This window comes from Apteryx rowi, unplaced genomic scaffold, assembly GCF_003343035.1.
Source record: "Apteryx rowi isolate R43461 unplaced genomic scaffold, aptRow1 scaffold_1083, whole genome shotgun sequence".
Taxonomy (NCBI): Eukaryota; Metazoa; Chordata; class Aves; order Apterygiformes; family Apterygidae; genus Apteryx; species Apteryx rowi.
The window spans coordinates 91299-112671 of NW_020447290.1; the positions used below are offsets into that span (position 1 = coordinate 91299).

At 39.2% G+C, this 21373-nt stretch overlaps 1 protein-coding gene and 1 long non-coding RNA gene across 5 annotated transcripts in view; one reads left to right on the plus strand and one right to left on the minus strand.

The window, feature by feature from the left end:
* The window catches only part of LOC112968839 (T-cell receptor gamma chain C region 1), a 28387-nt gene extending 8484 nt beyond the window's left edge, over nt 1-19903 (plus strand). The window contains exons 3-7 of one of the 4 annotated variants that reach the window (XM_026071503.1): nt 6019-6021; nt 12263-12309; nt 17186-17482; nt 17992-18060; nt 18810-19903. In XM_026071503.1, coding sequence (XP_025927288.1) covers nt 6019-6021; nt 12263-12309; nt 17186-17482; nt 17992-18060; nt 18810-18943 — 550 coding nt within the window. In that variant the 3' untranslated portion in view covers nt 18944-19903. Of the gene's footprint in view, nt 1-6018; nt 6022-10953; nt 11006-12262; nt 12310-17185; nt 17483-17991; nt 18061-18809 lie in introns of all 4 variants that reach the window. The other 3 variants (XM_026071512.1, XM_026071521.1, XM_026071497.1) reach the window with 3 other exon arrangements.
* On the minus strand, nt 4625-8123 carry LOC112968946. Its single transcript, XR_003254500.1, has 3 exons — nt 7869-8123; nt 6902-7066; nt 4625-4761 (listed from the first exon to the last, which is right to left on the minus strand). It is a non-coding gene; the product is annotated as an uncharacterized LOC112968946 (long non-coding RNA).
* Nucleotides 19904-21373: the final 1470 nt, after the last annotated feature.

A 21373-nucleotide genomic window follows, 5' to 3' on the forward strand; every position in this document is an offset into this window, starting at 1 on the left:
GGGCAATGTCTCTGACAAGTGGAGAGTCCCTGGCACTTCAGGCCTAATTAATCCTACTGGTTTTTACGTATGAGGGTCTAAGATCAAAGCTTGTTTTTACCACGCTAGGAAAGCTGTCATTTGTCTGACGGCTAACTCAGAAAACTGAGTTAAGTTTTATGCTTCTGAGCCTTGAATTAGAACTGAGTGCACATGGTCAATATCCTGTAAAAAGTTCTTGAAAAATGAACACAGATACCTCCACAGTGTTGGTTTCACAGTTCCACAAGCTCTATACACTGTTCTAGCTGGACTTGTTTTTATGCCTTTCGGTATGATTTGAGCAACAATATTCAGCACCTTGATATAGATGTTTCTGGCCACCTTAATTATTTGAAAAATATATTGTATTAAACCTGATCTGATWTTAATTTTCAGTCTGCTTGCCTTCTTTCCTCACAGTGTGGGATTTTCTGAAACTTGGTGCCATATGCAGGCAGGAGACTGCTGTTGGATACTGTTGGAATAAGCCACTTCCTCTCTCCCACTACCCTGCATCCGTACCTATGAAAACTCCTTTTCATTTGCTTCCCAGTTAGATACCCAATTAAATGATTAAGCACATTACTGTTGCCAGCTGTTATGGCCATTTCAGTTTGGTCTTAGGAGACATTTTTCTCCTGCTTGCCTTTCTTCCTTATGTGTGTGATACTCTGCAAAAGAGCATGTTCCAAAAAATATTTAAATTCARCTTTTGTGATACTTCTCCTTTTTTTCCAGGTGAGTTTTCACAAGTAATTCCAAAGCAGGGCCATTACCCATTACCAAGCACGAAGGAAGTGCATGCCTGCACTGTTACATTACAAATCTCTCTGACGATTTTGATATTATCTTCATATATGTTGTTATCAAATAAAGAATGTTGAAGTTATGTGCAGAGTGGATGTTGGTCATTTCATCGGAGACAAGTATATTTGGTGACAATTTTAACCTGGAAGTGCATATTGTTGAAAAATGCTCTGGCCAATACATGTGTCCTCTTGCAATATGCAACATAAAGTTGGACCTGTTRTTGTGCCTACTGGGAGACTTGCTGTGTTAGAAAGTCACAATACAAAAAGCCACCCCATATCTGCAATATAGACCTCTAATTATGTGAGACCCAGTCACTTCCACATTCCTTTCCTCTTAATCTGGGATTGGGTATCTGACAGATTTCTACTGTGTGGTATGAGAAACAGCAATGTACTACTACTGTTTTATATATGTATGCAATAATATGTAAGCCTAGACCTTACACAGGTGTATATTGTTAAGCATATGCATGTGCTTCATTGGCTGAAGATGTGATTACAGACTTCTAATGGGTGATCTGGAATACAAGTGGACATTAAGCCATTATGACATGAGTGCTAGTATACTTTAGGCATATATTTTAACCAGAATGTTTTCTAGCCCTGATGATTCTTCAGAAAATAAAAATGAATTTAGCATCAGTAGATGCACTGAAAACCACAGGGTTGTTTCTGCAACCATTCTTGCAGGTGCGGTCACAAAGAAAACTGAACCTCAAGAGCTGCAAAGAGGACTTTCAGGGCGGAAGTAAAAGTCCAGCATAAATGCACTATGCTTACCAGACAATTGCGAAAGGTAGAAAAGCATTCCTCTTCATGGCTGAAGATGAACTAAGAAGTCTGTTACAACCATGATGCCAGACTGCTAGAAAATGGAATGCCTGAGGGATCATCAAATTCATTCTCTGCCTGAAAGTAGGTTCTCCAAAACCCAAACTCTGATGTTTGTTGCTGCTACGCCACTTTCCCTGAGGTCAGAAGTGGAATCCTGATGAACTCCTCCAACTCTAACAGCAGTTTTGTCCACCTCAGTTAAAGGGCTCCTCGGTGATCTGCAAGGCTAGGGCTGTGTGTGTGTCCTGGCATCACTAACTCTATCCATGGTTTGAACACTATTCAGCTTATGAAAGCACTTACAGATGTTAAAAAGGTCTTACCCTAGAGAATTATTAATCTTTGTTTCTACGACATCTTGAAGCATTTCTTGATTTTAGACCTCTGAAATAAAGTTTTGGGAGCAGTATTCACCTGGTATATTTGAAACTAACACAGCTAAAAATAATTATTGTATCATAACTGATATACAAGATGATGGTTCTTTTTCGGCTGTACTAGCGCACAGATTCACTGACCTATTCACAAAAGAGTGTCTGCACAACTGCATCAGGTCAGCAGAACTGAATTTCAGACCGGGGATGAGATACATCCAGCACCGCCACAGCAGACATCATATGCCCTGCATTTGGTGATACCTGTGTCCTTCCAATCCCAGACACCAGTATGGCTAACGCTGAGCAAGTTCACTAACTATCCTGTAATCTGTCTATCTATCTATCCATCCGTCTGTCCCTCTCCTAATATGTCTAGGTCTTCCAAAAGCATTGCCATAGAGGCTTTAAAAGCTCAGCTATGCAAGGTTTACTCAACTGCCTGTCATTTCTACCTCTGTCCTTATGGACCAAGATCTTTGGCCTTCTACTATTCTAATCAGTTTTTGGCAAAAGGGCCTTGATCTCAGGTCCTTTCCATTTCCACACAATTGCCAATGCAGTTTTGATTTCCCTTAGCCGTAGTCCCCCATGCAGGAGAACTGACACTAGAAGTAGCTGAAATGAGTGACCTTCCATCTGCATCTCTCCCCCTTCACCTTAAAGTCTGTTTCATATTTCTCTCTTTCTCACTCCCATGCTCGTAAGCCACCTACTCAGCTTGTTGTGCCTGATGGTCCTTAACTCACTTCTCCTTCTCATCCTTCTCAGGATGGCCCAACAGAGAATTAAATAGACACCTCTGTCATTATTTACCAAGAAGAGACAGACCAGTCCCACCGACACTGCTACTGCGCAGAGGCAGATGTTTCTCTTTGACTGTCTTTTGCCTGAAACTCTGCAGTCATGGATGCCTTTCCTAGCCTGCCAATAACGCGTGCTTAATGCCACCTTGCTGCGCACAGCTGATGGCATAAATGAGGGAGGACAAAGCAGCTTGTCTCCCTCATGCTCAGATGGTCCCACAGCCTCTGCTAACCTGTTACAGGAGAGATCCCTCATGATGTCTGTGTGACTTTACTGAGAGGCACCTCTGCAATGGCCATTGACAAGCAGACCTCATTCGGTGCGCAGGCAACCTCTGTTTCTGAGTCTTTCTTTCCAAGAAGTGTTGGAACCTTATCTGAGCTCTGAAACTGAAATCTTGCAGCTGTATATTTCCTCCCACATTTGAACCTAAAGACTAGGCACATATTCACTGTACAGCTGCCCCAATAGGTGCAGGTTGATATGCAACAAGCTCATGTGCCACTTCCGTGGGGGACACCACTGGCACAGGGGCATCCTGGCCATTTCAGTGCGCTGGAGCTGTGTAACTGAGCTGAAGCAGCAAAATGAGGTCCCTGATGGGATGGTGGGCTGCCTCCTGCTCAGTCAGGCCGGCATTAGGGACACTGGTGAGGATCTCTGCCCAGAACCTGGCACCCCTCAGGCACTCACTGGTGGCCTCTGGGCTGGACTCTTCCCACCCTGTTACACAGCTGGAGCTGCCCTTGATTTCAACCTTTTCTCAGTGGCTCTGGCTCAAGTTTTCAAGGGTCAGAATCCTTGAATTCACAAATATTTCTCACATCTACCTGGAAACCTTCTCATCAGTTTTAGCATTTGCCAGCCTAAGTCCTTTCCCAGCCTGCAGTGTGTTTTCTGCAATTGTGGCCCCATGTGCTTGCAAACAGACCTGTCACTGGATCTGCTCAGATGAGTCACTTCCTGCTCCTGTACCATCCTGTCCGTGTCTGGGGCCCTTTTCCTTCTTCTCTGTTTCTTATCAACTGCTGAGCGTAACAAGTAAACATGTTACTGCTGGCAACTCTTATGGCCCCAATGGTTTGGTCTTGTAAGTCCTTCCTTACTTTCTTACCTTTCTAACAGGTGCTCATTGCTGCACTAGATGACATATTCCCAAATCCCTGAATTATAATTGATTATTTCTTTCTCCTTTTTTTCTTCCTAGATGGATTTGCACAAGAAATTCCCCAGCAGAGCCCTATATCCATCACCAAGTTCCAAAGAAGTGCACGTATGAGCTGTGAGATTACTAAATTACTGGAAAGTTTTGATAGCACTGTCATACACTGGTATCAACAGAAGGAAGGGAAACCCCCAGAGAGGCTACTGTACTTTTCACAAGGGAAAGCTTTTGTTGAAAGTGGCTTTCAAGAGAACAGGTACATTGTTGAAAGAGTTTCTGGCCAGGATCGGTGTGTTCTTACAATAAAAGATGTAACCCCAGACGATGCTGCCACTTACTATTGTGCCTACTGGGATGCTCACTGTGGTAGAAACTCAGAGATCATTTAGACAAAAACTCTCTCAGCATCTGAACTTTTAATGGTGTGAGACCACAGTCACTTGCCTTGTCTTGTCACTGCATTTTGGATCAGCTGCAGAAAAGCCAAACCATTTTGTGCTACCTGGGATGAATAGTASCTGTGCACAACTGTTGTTTTGAAACGTGTGCCATCATTAGCACTCTGATCATCAAAAACACATTTATCTTATTTTAAGCACAGAGAAAGTCTTTACTGCCTTAACAATTAGCATATGAATACTGGCAACTCGCTTGCTCCTTCAGTGTGGTTTGCACAATCACAAAAATGTGGCAGTCCTGGAGGGAAGCAAACGTTGAATTGATTCTGCAGTCCAGCCCCTATTCTCCCCTAGGAAAGAGAAGATGGTTAAAAAAAACAAAAGCAAAAAACCACCAAGTTGCTGAAGAAAACTTCTTGGTAATCTGAACAGTATGTTTGCCACTCCCTAGTATTTCTAAGAAAAAAACACTCTGTGTCCCCCACTGTACTTCCTTCTGGTCTACATGGAAGTGACTAAGTCCCTGGAAATATTCTTTACCTGAGGATTCTGATTCCACAAAATGCCGCATAGACCAATTTAAGTCAGAGATTTACATTTTCTTATCTACCATAGCTGATGATGTGCTGCTTATAAACTACTTCTCCTTTTATTTCATGTTAGGGAAAATAGAATAAACAGGTTTCTTTGGAAGACAGGAGAATTGCTGAAACATTTGATTTTGGTGGAGCAATTTCAAATTTTAGTGAGTTAGYAAATGGCCTTGGGTACAGCAAGCATTTCAAAGAAGAAACTGAGAGGAATAACTTTTACCTGTGCCCTTAGCACAGTATGTGCCCACTCATGAACGTGTTTCTTTTTTCTTTTTTTGATCAAGTGTGTTATTGAATACTTGAAATGCTGGACCATGACACATAATGAGCTATGGGACTTTAGAAAGAAAATCAGAGTAGGTACAAATGAAGGGTGAACACCAATAGCCTCAGTCTTGAAAGTCTTAAACACAATGTGAAGTTTAAGCACACAAGTGCTCACTGATTTCACTGAATCCTATTGGTATCTTCAGGGCTAGTCAATGGTATGACACTCGAGCTCTTAGCCAGAAATTGGTGCCATCACATGCCTGTATTGCAATTCTGTCTTTACTTACAGGATCTCATGGCAGTTTTCCATAGAGCTTCTTCTTAATTCAGTGGATAGTACTTATTTTTTGCTCTTTTCTGCCTTCCCCATGCAGCAACTTGCAGCACCCATTACTCCCATGCTTCACCTGGACTCAGTGCTGTGGACAGCACTGCTGCTYTTCTCAGGACCCTTCTCCAGTGCTCCAGATGCAGTCTCAGGAGGCTTCCTGAATCAGGTTCCATCCTCACCAGAGCAGCTGCTGTCACGATGCTCGTTTTGCAATAATGAACTCATTGTGGACCCTGGAGGCGCTTGTCCCAAGAGGTTTCACCACCGCTAGTGCACCTTGGCGTGTCACAGGGGCCAGCACTTTGGTGCAGCCAGAGCTTTGTGGTTGCCGTGGCCTCAGTGCAGGGGAGAGTCCCCCATTTCCTTCACCCGCACTGGCTCACCCATCTCTGGTGCTCCCCACATGGAGGTAGGGGGTGCATTTTTATGGCTTAATGAACAGTGTCATTGGCTGCCACCCAAGGGAGACTCCTCCTCCTCCCATGTGGTGTCGCTTGGCTTGCACCAGGGCCTGCTTCACTCTCCTTTGACTCTCAGTGGCCACAGAGCATGAGAAGCATGTTACTGCTGGCGCTGGCAACTTCTTTTATGGCCATGATGGTTTGGTCTTGTAAGTCCTTCCTTACTTTCTTACCTTTCCTCATGGGTGCTCATTGCTGCACTAAAAGACATCTTCCCAGATCCCTGAATTCCAGCTAATAATATCATTTCTCCTTTTTTTCTTTTCCTTCCCAGATGGATTTGCACAAGAAATTTCCCAGCAGAGCCCTATATCCATCACCAAGTCTAAAGGAAGTATACGTCTGATGTGTCACTTTAAAGACTTCTCTGGAAATTTTGAAGGCACTGTCATACACTGGTATCAACAGAAGAAGGATAAAGCTCCAGACAGGGTGCTCTACCTTGTAGCAGAGAAGATGACTGTAGATAGTAACTTCCAAGAGCACAGGTATACAGTTGAAAGAGTTTCTAGCCAGAAACTGTGTATTCTTGCAATAAAAAATGTAATTGCAGAAGATGCTGCTACCTATTACTGTGCCTACTGGGATACTCACTGTAGTAGAAACTCACACATCACCTAGACAAATACTCCCTCAGCATCTGAACCACAAAGTGTTTGAAAAGATCCCAAGTTGTTTCCCTCAGTGTGGAGGAGCAGCTTGGCCTCATGTGGAGGCTCTGGAGAACCAGCACATGCTCAGCATAGACTGACTTTTTGGAGACTTTATCTGCCAAAAGCTAGAGATTTCTATTGAGAAAATACAAAGTGCAAAGGGAATGGTGCAAGGCAAATACCTAACTCAAGGCCAGTCAACCTCTACATTTCAGGTTCTTCTCCTTTCACTCAAGCATGTCAGCTGTAAGGATTTCTTTAACAAAGACAAAAAAGAGCACTTCTCCATATTCTTGTTCCCAGAAATAGCTCAGCATGTTTTACTGAAGCTTTCCAGAATCTTCAGCCTGACAAAGAAAACGGAAATAATAAGCTTTAGCCTGAAGGTTTATAAGATCTTAAGCAGAGAAAAATGAGTCTTATTTTGGTTTAAAAGTTAGCAACTGTGAGAGGAGGAAGACTTTCTACTTACTCTTCCTGAGACATGGAAATGGGTGTTTTTATTCATTCTTTCGGACCTATATCATCCCCTTTCCCCATCCTTCTTGCTTATCACTGTCTGTGTTTCACTGCCCTTCTACATGGTAGTGATGCACCTGAATGACCTCCCAAAGTTGGAGACAGCGTTACCAAAGAAGAGAGCTTTCTATGTTTAACAACAGCTTTCCACATTTATATCTCATAAGCAATACATCCCTCCTAGCTACTTCCTCAAAGTGTAGTGTTGAAAGTAAGCTCAACACTAGGTGCATGCCTGTAGATAACCTATATCTGTGGATAGACATATGCTTTGGTCCTGTATTTATGGGGTGGAGGTGCAATGAAGTAACTCCAGCTAATTAAATCAGTTTTCTATTCATATACAGTGTAGATGGGGATCCTTTATGAACCAGACAACCAGCTCCCACTACCTTTCCTTTTCGTGTGCCATAAACTTTTTTCAAGTGTCTAAAGACATAGGAGGGAAAGTGAGCAGGCTTCAATTCTGCATTTACTGTGATCATTTTGGGTTCTCTTTCTGCTGACAGCACAGCACGTTGCTTCAGAAAGCGTGGGTGTGGGCACAGGAGCCAGCCTTACCCTGCTGCCCACAGGACCACACCAGCTCCCTGCGAGCTGCCAGGAGCTGGTGCCCTGCTCTCCGCTCACCTGCTGTTCATGGCAATCTGCAATGCCTCTGTTCCTAGGTGGCTGAAGGGACTTTTCGCATATAATTTTGCTGCTGCAAAGTCACCCTGCTCCTCCTGGACCTCTGTCCTCTTTTGCACTGAAAAACTGCACTTCTCCTGTTTAATTTGACACTGCTTCTTTCTGTGACATACAGTCTTTCCTGACCATTAGTATAGTGAATACAGTTAAATTTTTCATTCATTTTCCCATCACCTCATAACTCTGACAATGCCTTTTTTTTTTGAACTTGGCCTTGATTAATGTAGTCTTTTTTATCTCCTTCTTCTTGCTTCCTCTTCTCTCTGACAAACAAACAAACAAACAAACAAACAAAAAAGCTTTATCTTCACTTTTATCCAGTGTCAAAACACCAGTTAACCTGAAGTTAGACATCCCACTTTGTACCTCTGGTAAGTTTTTGAAATCCTCCTGCCATCTTGCATGCTGGCCCCCATGTCCGAGAAATTCACCCACAAAGGTTTTCCTCTGCCATCAAGCCCCTCTTACTAAAGTTCCCCTTTGCTGCAGTGCCCTGATACTCTCCTCGCTTGGTTCATTGAAGTGTATCTAATTGAAGACCATTAGTCTGATGGGATGAAAAAGTACTACAAAAATTTTGACTATGTATGAGGCATCCAAAACGGCAATTACAATGAGAAGCGATAGTCTGCCCTGCCCAGAAACACTTAGAGTATCTGATAGCTTTTGTTATATCCACTCGTGTAAATTGAAAGAACTTCACTCTCAGTCTAGTTCCTCTCTGTAGCCACAAACAGTAGTATCTTTGCATTATTTTGTAGTCTTTTGGGCACACATTTGAGTCTATGTGTATGCCACACATGATCCTGAAAGCATTCAAACTCGGTTTCTTTTAACTGGCAAGTTAAACATGCAGACTATTTGACTGACTGAAGCTGGGCTTCCTCAGATGTTATCTTGGCCTGTTTTGCAAGAAGYCAGTGTGCAAAGGAAAAGTCCCTTTCCCTCACATACTGGCATAAGTAAAGGTCTCAATAAGCTGGTATTACAGAGACTGGAATAATTCCAGGAGATGGAAAGATAATAACTATGTACCGAGTGCAGAAAATAAAAGGTGCAGCTTATGGACCCCTTTGCGATGCATGGCAGAGAGTGGCTTGTCGTGTTGGCTCTCCTTCATTTCCATCTGCTGAATTTTATTAGGACAGCTGAAAAAGAACCACATCCTAGTAATACTTGATGTTACATAATTGCAGGTGAGAGGGGATCTATGCCTTTGTGAATGGGCAGGATCATTACCTTGGGRCACGTATTTTTTAACATGTGCAACCGTATGGACCTCTTTTTTTGTTTAAAATTGAAGAGAAGCCTTCACCTAGTTCTCATTCTTAGACATAAAATGGAGGCATTATCTAATAAATTTGCAATTCTTTGAGAAAGAGACTTGATCTGACGGGAATTTAGATATCAGCTGAACAACTGGGCGTAAGTCTGAAACACCTGATGTTCTCCTAACAGCCAACGACCCAGCAATCCTTCCAGCAGGTTCCAGGGACTGGTTGGAAAAATTTGTTTTTTCTGCAGTGACAGYACAGCAACAGAGCACTTCAACTTATTGTAAAGTCAAAACCTAGTGTGGAGCATCTACCTGGATCAAAYACTTTGGCACAGGAACCAAACTGATTGTCTCTAGTAAGTATTGTTATTATGTATTTTGTTTTTGCCTGCTAAATTGAGTTCTCCAAAGAGATAATTAAGAAGGAAAGAGTGTAGGAAAAATAATCTGTGCAAGATAAGTTATGTTTTATCTGTGATCTATGCATGGAGCTCCAGTTGGATGGGTTGATGGGCAAGAAATAGTGGATCTGGTGAATACTGTGAGCACCTTTAGAACAGTTCCTGAATACTTATTAAGGATGGGGTAGTGGAGAAATGCAGAGAAGGTTAAAGTTTAAATATTGGTTTGTGTTTATTCCCTGTGCTGCTCCAGGGAAGAAAAACAGAACTGCCTGAAAGTTTACACAGCAACTCTCAGGGTAGCAAGTGAGAAATGCAAAAGTTTCTTGTTGCTAGAGCTGGTTCAGTCTCCATTAACTGGGGAGGAAAATTGCCGGGAATGGCACAGACTTGCAGCTCCTGGCTCTCTTGGAAATAACCGGTTTCCTTTTGCATTTGCATTCTTCTTAATTCTGTTACAACTGTGCAATGGGTAACAGGAATGCCTATTTCAGTAGAGAGTATACAGCACCACTTACAGTGTGTTGCTCAGAATATGTAAGATATTAGCTAGGTGGCTGTAAATATGTCAAGATGTAAAGAGCAGAAGACAATTCAACCCAAATTTAAAATGCTGTCAAAGCCTCTGATCAAAAATGTTCTCTGCTACAATTTGCAATGAAATTGTATTTGTCGAGAAAGGTGATTTTGCCAAAGAGAGAACAATGCAAGAACTTACCAAATGCATGAACTTAGTTAAACACATTCTGGGGCTTAGTAACTTTTGTTTAGAGAGTGGGTTTTGCATTTAAGACATAGACTTCAAACTGTGAGTTTGTGGAAATCTTTTACCTCAAAGATTCATTAGTTTTAATAGAAAGTTATGTTGATCTGCAACCAGAATAAAATATTTTGGCACTGGCACTCATGCTTTCAGGTATGTTTGTCAAAATGTTTTCAAAGCTGGAACAGTGAAATGAGGGAAAAGAATGGGTTACCTGTTTGTTTAAATCAACAAATAACTCGTGAATTGTCTGGATGTCCTTCAGGAATTAGAATATAACCATATGTCATCTTAAAACAGCAGGATAGAAGTTATCTTAGAGAAAACCTAACAGACTACAGATAACAGATCTTTGTTATGGAAATCCCAGGGGTAAAAGGRCTGTGCTGTGTTTGGAAACCTGAACTTTCTACTCACTACAAAAATCAAAGTGCTCCTAAGACTCTAGGACTCCTAAGTCCTTGTTAAAATTGCAGTTACTGCACTGGGTCAGGTATTCACCAACCTCCCCATCAGAGAGACCTTTTCTGTAGCCTATGAAAAGAAAGTGCAGTGCAGGAGATATTGCTAAGCATTATCATACAGTGGTATGCTGGTGTAAAAATATTTGGAAGTGGAACCAAGCTGATTGTTTCAGGTAAGYGTGAAATGTAAAACCTGCAACTTCTTCAATGCGTTTCAGTGGTTAGATCCTGGCTGCATGAAGTGCTCTGCTGCTTTAGCTCCCACTGGTTTTAATCCTACCGAATGCTTGGCAGGATTTCCCCCTTAAGAGCATTTCAAGGTACAGAACACAACATAATTGTTTTGCGTTTATTTATGAAATGTGGGAAATAGAGCAACTATTGCAGCATAGAAGTATAGCTAACCCCACTATCATCTTGTTTTTAAAGATGAATCTGAGTATGGCAAAGATAACCCTCAGGGAACTAAAAGGTCCTTTTGTCTTTAACGAGGCGCATTCCACTTCTGTGAAATTTCTGAGTTATTCTCAAAGAAAATGTCAAAGCTCTGGGTTACTCAAATTCTTTGAAGAGCAAGAAGTACTCATTTAGGAGTACGCCAGACTACACTGAATGACAGGAGTTAACAGAGGGATGCCCAGAATTGTCTGAACATATTCAAGGTTGAAGGGCTACTGCCTCTTCCTAGCTTTTGCAGAAACCTTTCAGTATTTGTTAATTGTTATTATTGCTACTACCATTAAGGAAGAAAGACAAACTGTGGAAACACTGAGCTTTCCCTCCAACACGTTGGACATACATACTTAATCAAAATTATATTGTCTCAGGTTAACTTCAGGTGTTTCAGTACTTGCCTATGACTTGGCTTAATTAGTCACCTGAGATGGAAACAGTTTGCCTGATGGCAATCATCAAAAAAAAGGGTATCTGGTTGGTGGGGGCTTTGACTTTGATTCCAATGCAGTCAGGGTTCTTCTTCTTGTACTGACAAGAAAAATATTGATGGGGAGTCATGTTCTGCTCAGGTCTCAGCATAATGTTCACTAATTTTCTCTCTGATTCTATGAGTTTCTTTTAGAAGAGTAGTTCACTTAGCTAATATCTGATCAAACAGATCAAAGAGGCCTTCTGCCGGTGCTTTCACTCTCCACAAAGCACATGTGGAGCCAAGGGGATCAGTTTGCACCGTTCTTCTAAATGTTCAGAAGGCAAAAATTAGTTAAGATGAATCCTGCCTAGTTAGCACCATTGATACCTTCAAAAATCCCTGCTCCTTTTTATTTTTACTTGAGGTTTCCGCTCCTTTTTTGCTGTTCTAGGACCTAAAAATTAATTAAGCAGCAAGTCTGTTTTTCTTTAAAAATAACACTCTACCCATATAAAGAGAATAAATCTGCATGGTTATTGCAATGGCTTTATCCAAYGTGTAGGAGCAGCTTCAAAGTATTTGGCTCTGGTACAAAACTCATTGTATCAGGTAGGTTACGCACTGCTTTCTGTACAATAAGATCTAGGAGCTTGGTGTGGTCACACAGAATAGTGTAATTCTAGTGCCCTGGAGGGCACTGAGCTTGGCCGGAGCCTGGGCACCAGCCCTGCATAGGGTCCTTCCTACAAGCAGCCTCGCTGATTTGTAATGTGTTGGTTTAGGATCACAAACGTTTCTGAAAAGCAGAGGTGTTTCATGTCACTTCTGAGCATAGTCCTCCTTGGAAATATGTGGACAAGCGGTCTGTAGTAGTTTCCAGAGCCCTCACATTTTGGTGGGGAAAATAGACATAGAATTCATTAAAAAGGAGAACTTTGGGGAGTTGTAAAGAGGCAAATAAACAAAGTATAAAGAGGCAAAGAAATTAAGTAAGCCTCAATGTTTAGAGCTTGCCTTCATTTTCATATTAGACAATTATTTAAATCAAGATGTTTTTTAAATCATGCGGACAAATCACTCAGCATTCCAGAAAAAACTAATTGAAGGATCTTTCTCAGTTGCAGAATCAAGAAAAAATTAGAGGAAATATCATTGCTCAATTAATGCCCCAAATAACTACAGCTGTGTTTTATTTTGTTTTTTTTTAACCAGTGACAGCAATTATCTTGAAGCTGAATTTAAAGTACATATCACTGAGGGCTCTTTGGGAATAGCAGCATTAGCTGAGATTCAGTTCAGGTTTTCTACATATGTGTAGCCAAATGAATTGACTCCCTCTATTCACATGATTATTGGGAGGAAAAGAAAAAAAAAGAAAAAAAAAAGATCCTTGTCTGGTCAAAATGTTGCAAGCAGTTTCTGTAAGAATATGCATCAGTGTGAGCTCTACAAGATATTTGGTACTGGCACAAAACTCATCGTCTCCAGTAAGTGTTTTAAACAACTATTTTATAAGTTTTATAACGGCAAAGCAATAGAGTGAAGGTTGACAGCTCTTTAAGGTATGTGGGGAGACTTGCGGTGGGTCAGGAGTATGCTATTTTATTATCTGTGATGATTTCAGAAGTCACTGGCAAACAAGATAAGAATGTTGTGTATGAACTCAGTGCACTGAGTGCCCTCAGCTCCCGCTCACTTGAAGGGGACCTGAAAAGCTCTCAGGATCAAAGTTACTCCATTCTGTGGGACCATCCAAATAATGAGAATTAAAATCTGAGCTTAAAAAAAAAATCTTATTTCTAAACCTTACTTATAAATATTTATAGACAAACTGTAGGGGGGCTTCCTTAGAAAAAAATCCTAAAATAATTGATCTATTTAAATGCGTATCTTGAACCCCAACAAAATACCTCAATAATTGCAAGCCTAACTCCAGAGTTTTATTTGTGCAATATTGTACAGAGTCACTGCCTTAGTACAGGAGAGAAAAGACAGATGACAGCTTGTGAAATAAGTGCAAATTATATGTGCGTGCTTATATATTATTTAAAAAGTAAGGCCTGTGTACATATTTAAACCTGCCTTAGAAAACTGTTATACAAATGAAACAGCAAAATGTTTTGAAAGTTTTACTAAAACCAAAAGGACAATGGAGTAGAAGTTCATTGTTTTGAAATCCTTCAGAAAGGCTCAGATCATATGCTCAGAAAAATCAGGGTTAAACCATCTTGTTGACATCAATGACTTTACAGATCAGCCTAAAGATCCATCAAAATCTACAGCCAACTCTACATGTATATTTACATCCTTTTTTCCTAAGCATACCTACAGTTTACAGGTGTGTGTATATATATATACTCACACACATAAAAATAAATATATATAAATATATATAAATATATATATATATGGAAAACTTAATTTGTTCAGTTACTGATTGTTATCCAATTATCCGTACGTGCATATGAGACTCTCCCATGCCTGCACATGTACTCAGCTATTCAGGCACTACTTTTTGCTTGAAGCTTGTACATAATTGGAAGGAATCTGGATTTCCTCAGTATAGTGATATAAGTTAGGTGTTTCATTTAAGCTAAACATTTAGAGTCTTTTAATGGTAAATGGAAAGACAYTGGCACCTCCAGAAAAGGAACTTATCCCATCTTAATAGAAGTCTCTAAAACAGGCATGATGAAATGCCAACTGGAAGCATCTCTCTCTCTCTATTCAGATTTGACAATCCAAGAGAAAAAAATCAAATTAGACAATTAAATTTTAGCCTACTAAAATTAGTCAGGGTAGCTTTGAAAATCTAAAAGAAACACCTAAAATAACCATGAGGTTTTGCAGAGCAGTGTCACTGGGACAAAAGATATATCATGCTTTTTTCAAACATTCACAGCTCTGGAGCAAATAAATCATTTTGGAAATGGGGTTAATCTTGCATCCCTGGTAGGTCTAATGCATACAGAATATAAAACTAGCCCCTAAATTAATGCTACGGGACCATAAAATTGTTAGCGATTTTATTTCTGTGAAGAAAAGAAAACTCAGTCCACATCTTCATTTCAATGACATATCTCCAAAATAAGTGAAAATTCATTAATATAAAGATTATCTTTTTGAAGGTAGAAAGTCTTATGCTTTGGTTATCTTTTCTTTTGAACAATAAGTATGAAGTACTTGAAAGAACCTCCCAGTAGTTTCTTGGGGGATGCAACGTGAAAGATTGCTCTAGAATACCCGATCATTTAAAGAAAGGTAAAGACCTTTTCACAGAAATATATGTTTGTATTAATGTATTTTCTCACAATGCACGAAAACTGTGCCACTCAGCCAAACCAACACTATAAACCCTTTGCTTCTAGCTGCTGAAAAATGGTGGTGGAGATTTACACAGGCATCTGGAGRGAGGGAGTGGTGCAAGGAGGTGAACAGCTAAATCTCTTTGCTGCCTTAAAAATCAGCCTTTAGCAGTATTTTTCTATACAACAAAGGTCAGTTTTGAAATCTGCATCTAGCTCCCACTCATAGTTAAGTGTAGACAAAAATAACTGCCYATGAGCACTGGCTATACATGCACTGCAGAAGTGTATATATTTAACCAAACCAGTCTCTTAACTTTGCTCTCCACTTCTATAATATCAAAAAGTCATTTTTGTGTGGACAAAGTCTGGCTGATTTAGACTCCTCCTAATAAGACAGGCTTTATTCCAGAGAGGCAAATGAAACAGAGACTAACTTTAAGCTTGTAGAAACAGCTCACTAATCATGGTAAAATGTGTTCAATGTTCATATGTTYGTATTGAGCACTTTTCTGAAAGCGTATCACTTTCTAGAATGCTGGTACAAACAGATATGCTATTTAGATATAGAAATATTATCTGGATATAGAACTTTCTTCTGTTTTAGTTTTGGGGTTTTTTTTTTGCTTTTCAATTGTGTTAATTCATACATTTACACAAATCTAGTATTAAAGTAATAGCATATAATGTCAACTTTCCTAGTTCAGAGCACTTTGTGATTCCATATTCCTGTCCTTATCTAGATWGTTACCTGGCCAACACATAGAATTTCTTCAAAAACAATTGCTCAAACCCATAAAATTAATATCAGATTTAAAAAGAATTATTTAGATATAGCAGATCTTCATTAATTAGCAGTGTMTTATCCAGTTTATAATGGGGACATAAACCCGCAAAGATTTGACAGCTGGGTAGGTCCATCTTTAATAAGTTATTGACAAATTTTCCATTTAGTTGTCTTTGCATAAGCATTACAAAGCAATATTAAATTCCTTTTGTCAAATAAATAAACAAAGTTATTCCAAGAAATATTACTATTATTTAATAATTGTCAAGGACTTGTGGAGACAAACACACTTTCTGACAGCTGTACCACTTGGAAGGCTGCGTGGTCTACACTGTCATGTAGTTCTCTAAATGTTTTTTTAATTCAGCTTGAAGGGAAGTTGATTATGAATATCTCCAGCAATGTTTCAGTTTCTTAACATGATTCTCAAAAATAATTTTTCAAACTCCTTTTGAAGAGATATCTCATGTTTTAAATAACCAGATTTAAGTTTATTTTTTCTAATAAAATACTCCAGAAATCTTTTGTGAGATGCTTTTAAATCTATTTCATATAAACTTTAATTCTTTATCTATCAGTTGTCATTTATTTGTTTCAATTACACAAAAGGCACTTTTTCAAAGACAACCRAACAGATGCCATAAGTCTCTTTAAAAATTTCTGATTTATTAATATCCTGGGAGACAAGATGCATGAATGAAGCACAGTCTGGATGTTAGTGTTCACTGAGCAGTTTTAAATTTAAATTATATTTCTCCACACACATGGAATAATATTAAAGTTTAGACTGAACATTCTCAGGACTCTAAGCATCTGTATATTGTCTAAACAAAAACAAGTTTACAAAATTTGGGCTGTGTCTTGTCTTCTGATTTTGAGTTTGGTTTGCTGTATTTTACTCATAAAAGCCTCTATTCATTTTATTTTCTTTCAACTGATGCATTTAAAGACAAAGTTAAAAGTCTTATTTTGTATTCTCACAGTCCTGTAATTGTTTTGGAGTGGAAACAAAAACCTGGCGTGTGGGTTCATTCAAACAGTATTTAGTATGAAGTGTGTTTGAATGCCAAGTCAGAGAGTCCATTCAGCTCAGACAAGAACTTATTTTTAGCTCAAGGACAGAAACAGCTGAAATTCACACATCCTATTATCGAAAATTCCTTTTGTACATGGCACATTTCTGTTTCCATCCTAAACATTGAATAACAAATTAGAGAATTAAAATGTTTGTTAATAAGACATTTAGGTTGCTGTTCTTAAGAAATTACCCTGTGCAGCTGAGTATCCAACCTGAAAAAAYTGAAAGTACACCCAGGTGAAATATATATTTCTGTACACTATTGATCTTTCAACTCTTTTATTCTTTTCTTTTTTCCTCCAAAACCAAATCCAGACAAAGGAACTAGTGCACCGAAAAGCTATGAAGTCCTGAGTAGCGAAAACGAAAATAAGCTGACATACGTTTGCCTTGTTGAGAAATTCTATCCAGAAGTTATTCGGGTGACATGGACTGAAGGAGGAGATGAAGTGATAGATAATGTAGTAAATGGAGAGGTCTGGAAATCGGATGATGACCAATACTCTATTGGAAGCTGGCTAACTGTACCAAAGGAGAACAAAAACAAGAAATATCTTTGCAAATATGAGCATGAAAGCAACGAGCAATCATTTGCCCCCCCTTCCACACAAGGTATATACTACCTTTTTAAAACAGGTATTCTCCATATTATTAAAAAAGGTATTCTACAAATTATTGTAGAACTCACTTTTTCCTCTGTAATAAAATTACATAAATAAAGTGCTCCTGAAAGGGGCTGTGCTCCTTGGTGCAACCAGAGCCAAAATGTGCATCAGGAGAAGCTACGGCCAAGGAACAGCCTCATGGACACATCCCTGAGCGGGGCAAACGCAAAGCTCTGAATTAGGGCAACAAATACCCATTTACATGTATACGAGAATTTTCCYCTTCCAATCACTCTCTGCAAATGAATCCTACTCCTGAGCATCTGCTCTGAGATGTTCTTAAGCATCCATTTTTCTTGTTTCCTTTCCATGAAAGATARATCTTAAGTGTCCATTTTTTTGTTTAATAGTATCTTCCCATTTCACTGTTGCTGTACTGCCTCTTCTTTTCTATGTTTCACTATTGTTAAATTAAAGAAAAGCCTAATTTGGATGTTTATACTCTCTTTCCAATAGATCTTACAAAGACTGCAGAGAAACAGGACTGCAAYGCAACTTCTGGTAACAGTAGGATTTTTTATGGAGGTAATTAAAATGTATTTAAACACGGGAATGCAATGCATGTCATGGAAGAATTAAATGTTGTTACACATGCTCAGAACATGATGAAAATAACCCTTCTAAATGGCCTGCAGGAAATATTTTAAGTTGCTGGTGTCTGCAACTTAAAAATGTGTAAACACTACTCTGAATTAACATCTGCTGTGGGTTATAAGAAGGGTTCTCCTTCCTTGACCTTTATTAGAATATGCTACAGGTGTTTTTCAGGCTAATATACTACATTATTAGTCCACATTAAATGCCATTGTTTTAAATAACTCAAGTTGTCAAATGCTCAAAGCTTCAGCGGATATCAGACTAGCCAACTGCCCAGCATTTCAGAAAAAGACACTTTCTTTTAGTTTGAATAGGGATTGAGGAAAAATATTAGGCATTAGCATTTTTAAAAAAAACCAGAAGGACTGGAGCAAGCACAAGATTACCTGTAATCAGTGCTGGAAGTGCTAGCATTATGTTCCTGCCTTAACAGAGAGTAACAACCTAGCAGCATTCAGACAAACAGTTCAGTTCTAAGAAACCCGCTCGACATTGAACCTGTTAGCAGTGCAGACCTGCTCGGAGGACAGGCAGACGTTGCATTTCTTTATACACTGTTTGCTGAAAGCGATGTAATTGCAGCAATGCAGGTACTGCATCGTCTTGGTTCTGCCTATCTTTCAGGAGGCTGCAGAATATTGACAGTTAAACAACTTTTCTGTGTTTGTTTATTCCAGATCACTTAATGCACAGGACAGCGTATTTAGTGTACATAGTCCTTCTTCTGAAAAGCTCCATGTATTATGTCATTGTACTCTTCTTCGTATACAGAATGAGGACTCCAGCGAAGCACCATGGAAAGAAAACATAAGATAATGATTTTGTAAACCTTTGCTAAACAGCACTTACGTTTTCTTTGCTGTAAGCTTGTTAAGTTTGCTTTGCTGTATACTTATTCACAGGGACCCCCTTGCTCCTAGTGTTACAACACCACCACCACCACAAATGGGTTTTCTATCATTAGTGCACATGGCCTGTTTTGCTTTACATCTAGCAGTTTTATATCAATCTCTGCTTCTCCTAATTTTTCTGAGTATTGAAATGGGGGGGGGCAATAGGAGTAAGGTTACGTTTCTTGTATTTTAATAGGAATTTAGTATTGCAAAATAAGGAAGGTCCTCATGTTAAAAACAGTAATGCATGCAGAGAAAGTTAAGAGTTTTAATGTTTAAGGCTTAATTAGGAGCATTCCAGTGCTGTAAAGCGACAAATATTTGTTCTTTTGACTTATAGTATTTGTCTTATATTGCTTTTAAGATTCAATTAAACACAATATTACAAAATGTTATGATTGTCTTTTTAAAAGGAAGTTTAATGAGCATAAAAGCAATTCTAAGGTGCACACCTATACAAATCTAAGAAATACACTTGGCCACAGACCAGCACTGTTAAACAAATTGTAAACCTGCACACTGTATTTTTAAAGAAACAAAACAGTTGCAATGATTGTGAACATTATTTCGTTTAGAGAAACCTTTTAAAGTTGAGTAAAACCTTAAATCTAAAGCTCTGACAGAGCAAGTGTTTTCACAAAGAGGAACAATTCTCAGATGTTGGACTCAACTCCTCACATTCCAGCTCTACAAATTTGTTCTTCTCAAAATTCTGGAGAAAAATCAGAAGTAGAAGRATTTGGATAAAGCATTTGTTCAGTTTGGGGCAACATATTATCACAGGTTTGCAGATGAGGGCAYGCAGTATTTACAGTAAAAGTCCACTCACCGCATCTGTAAGGATGTAGAGAGCAATAAAAGCTTTCCTTCAGACTGTATTTGTGAGGCCCATGTTTGTCCTATAATACTTCCACTGCATGAACTAAGATGGCTAGAAAACTTGATTCATTTCTCACTGCTCACACAGACTCCCCAGGAAGCCAAAGATCCTTTAAAAAAGGTCAGTTTTCTGCTTTTCAATCTGTTAAACAGGGAACACTTTTTTACATAGAAAAATAAAAGCTAGCTCATGAAGTTTGTTTTCTATTGAACAGCTAAGCTGGGGGAAAATGTTTTCTAGGGCTCACATCATTGCAAGGGAAACAAAAATAAGTCAAGCTCAGTTCTAATAATCACAGAGGAGTAAGTTATTTTACAAACAGCATGTTGAAGTCAATGCAACTACTTACTGCAAGTTTTGTATGTGCAATGGCTCAGAGGCCCTGAAAGTTTATTTAAACAGATATATACTGTTTACACCAAGCTTTTTATTTTATTTATTTAGCCTGAATAAGGGACAAATAGATGTTTTAAGGCTTTTGGGTGTCGGGGGAGTTGTTTGTTTAGAGGAAGGTTTGTTATTTAGTGGAAAAACCCTGTAAACTGAACCAGTCAGTACTGGTTCAGAGGAGGTGGGCTGTGATCAGCGCGGGTGATAAGTGAGGACAGTTAGACCACAGCCCGTCCTGTCTGCTACCACAGTATGCTTCTAAACCGTGCTTGCTAATGGAAATACAAAATGATAAAAACCACATGCCTAAATGACATGTAAAAAAATACAGTGAAACTTACCCTTCACTGTGCAGGTCGATCTAATTGCATGCTTGTGGTAACATAACATGTAAGGGCTACATCTACTGCAAAAACATAGGTGCTCAAGAAAGTCTACAGGACTCAACATTCCTGTTTATCGTGAATGCATGCCAGAGTTATATGTTATCTAGTAAGTGCAAACTTCTGAGATCAAGAGYTGGTTAACATCTGAAAGACATGTCTTCTCAAATACACATCTTGCATCCACTGACTGAGTTTTTTTCATTTTCAGTATTATCAATGATTTCAGGCTTCTACAAGTATAGACATTACAGCTGCTCTACTTTTGTCACGGAATTGCAAGTATTAATGCAAATACTAGGAAAATAGTTACAGAATCTGGTGCTTCTAGTGAAAACAAGATGACAGAATGGGATGAACTTTTGTTCTCTGTGTTAAAGCACACAGGAGTAATTTGCAAAAATTCCTTTTTTGCAGAAAGGGACTTGAAATGTATTCTTTATCTTGCTAGGATCCTTCTGTGTCCTATACTGTGCAACAACATACACACTTAAGAATACTGATCAAAATACTCTAAAATRGGTGACATGGAAAGCTACCCATGGATTCTATCCCCAGGAGACAGATCTGCATAACTGGATTATGGCAGTCTGACAACAGTTGACTTCTGTAAAAAATGTATTACTTTTCAAGAGACTTCAATAAAGGGATAGTCAATTTGAGATTCTGAAACAGTTGAGGCATTAGCACATAGC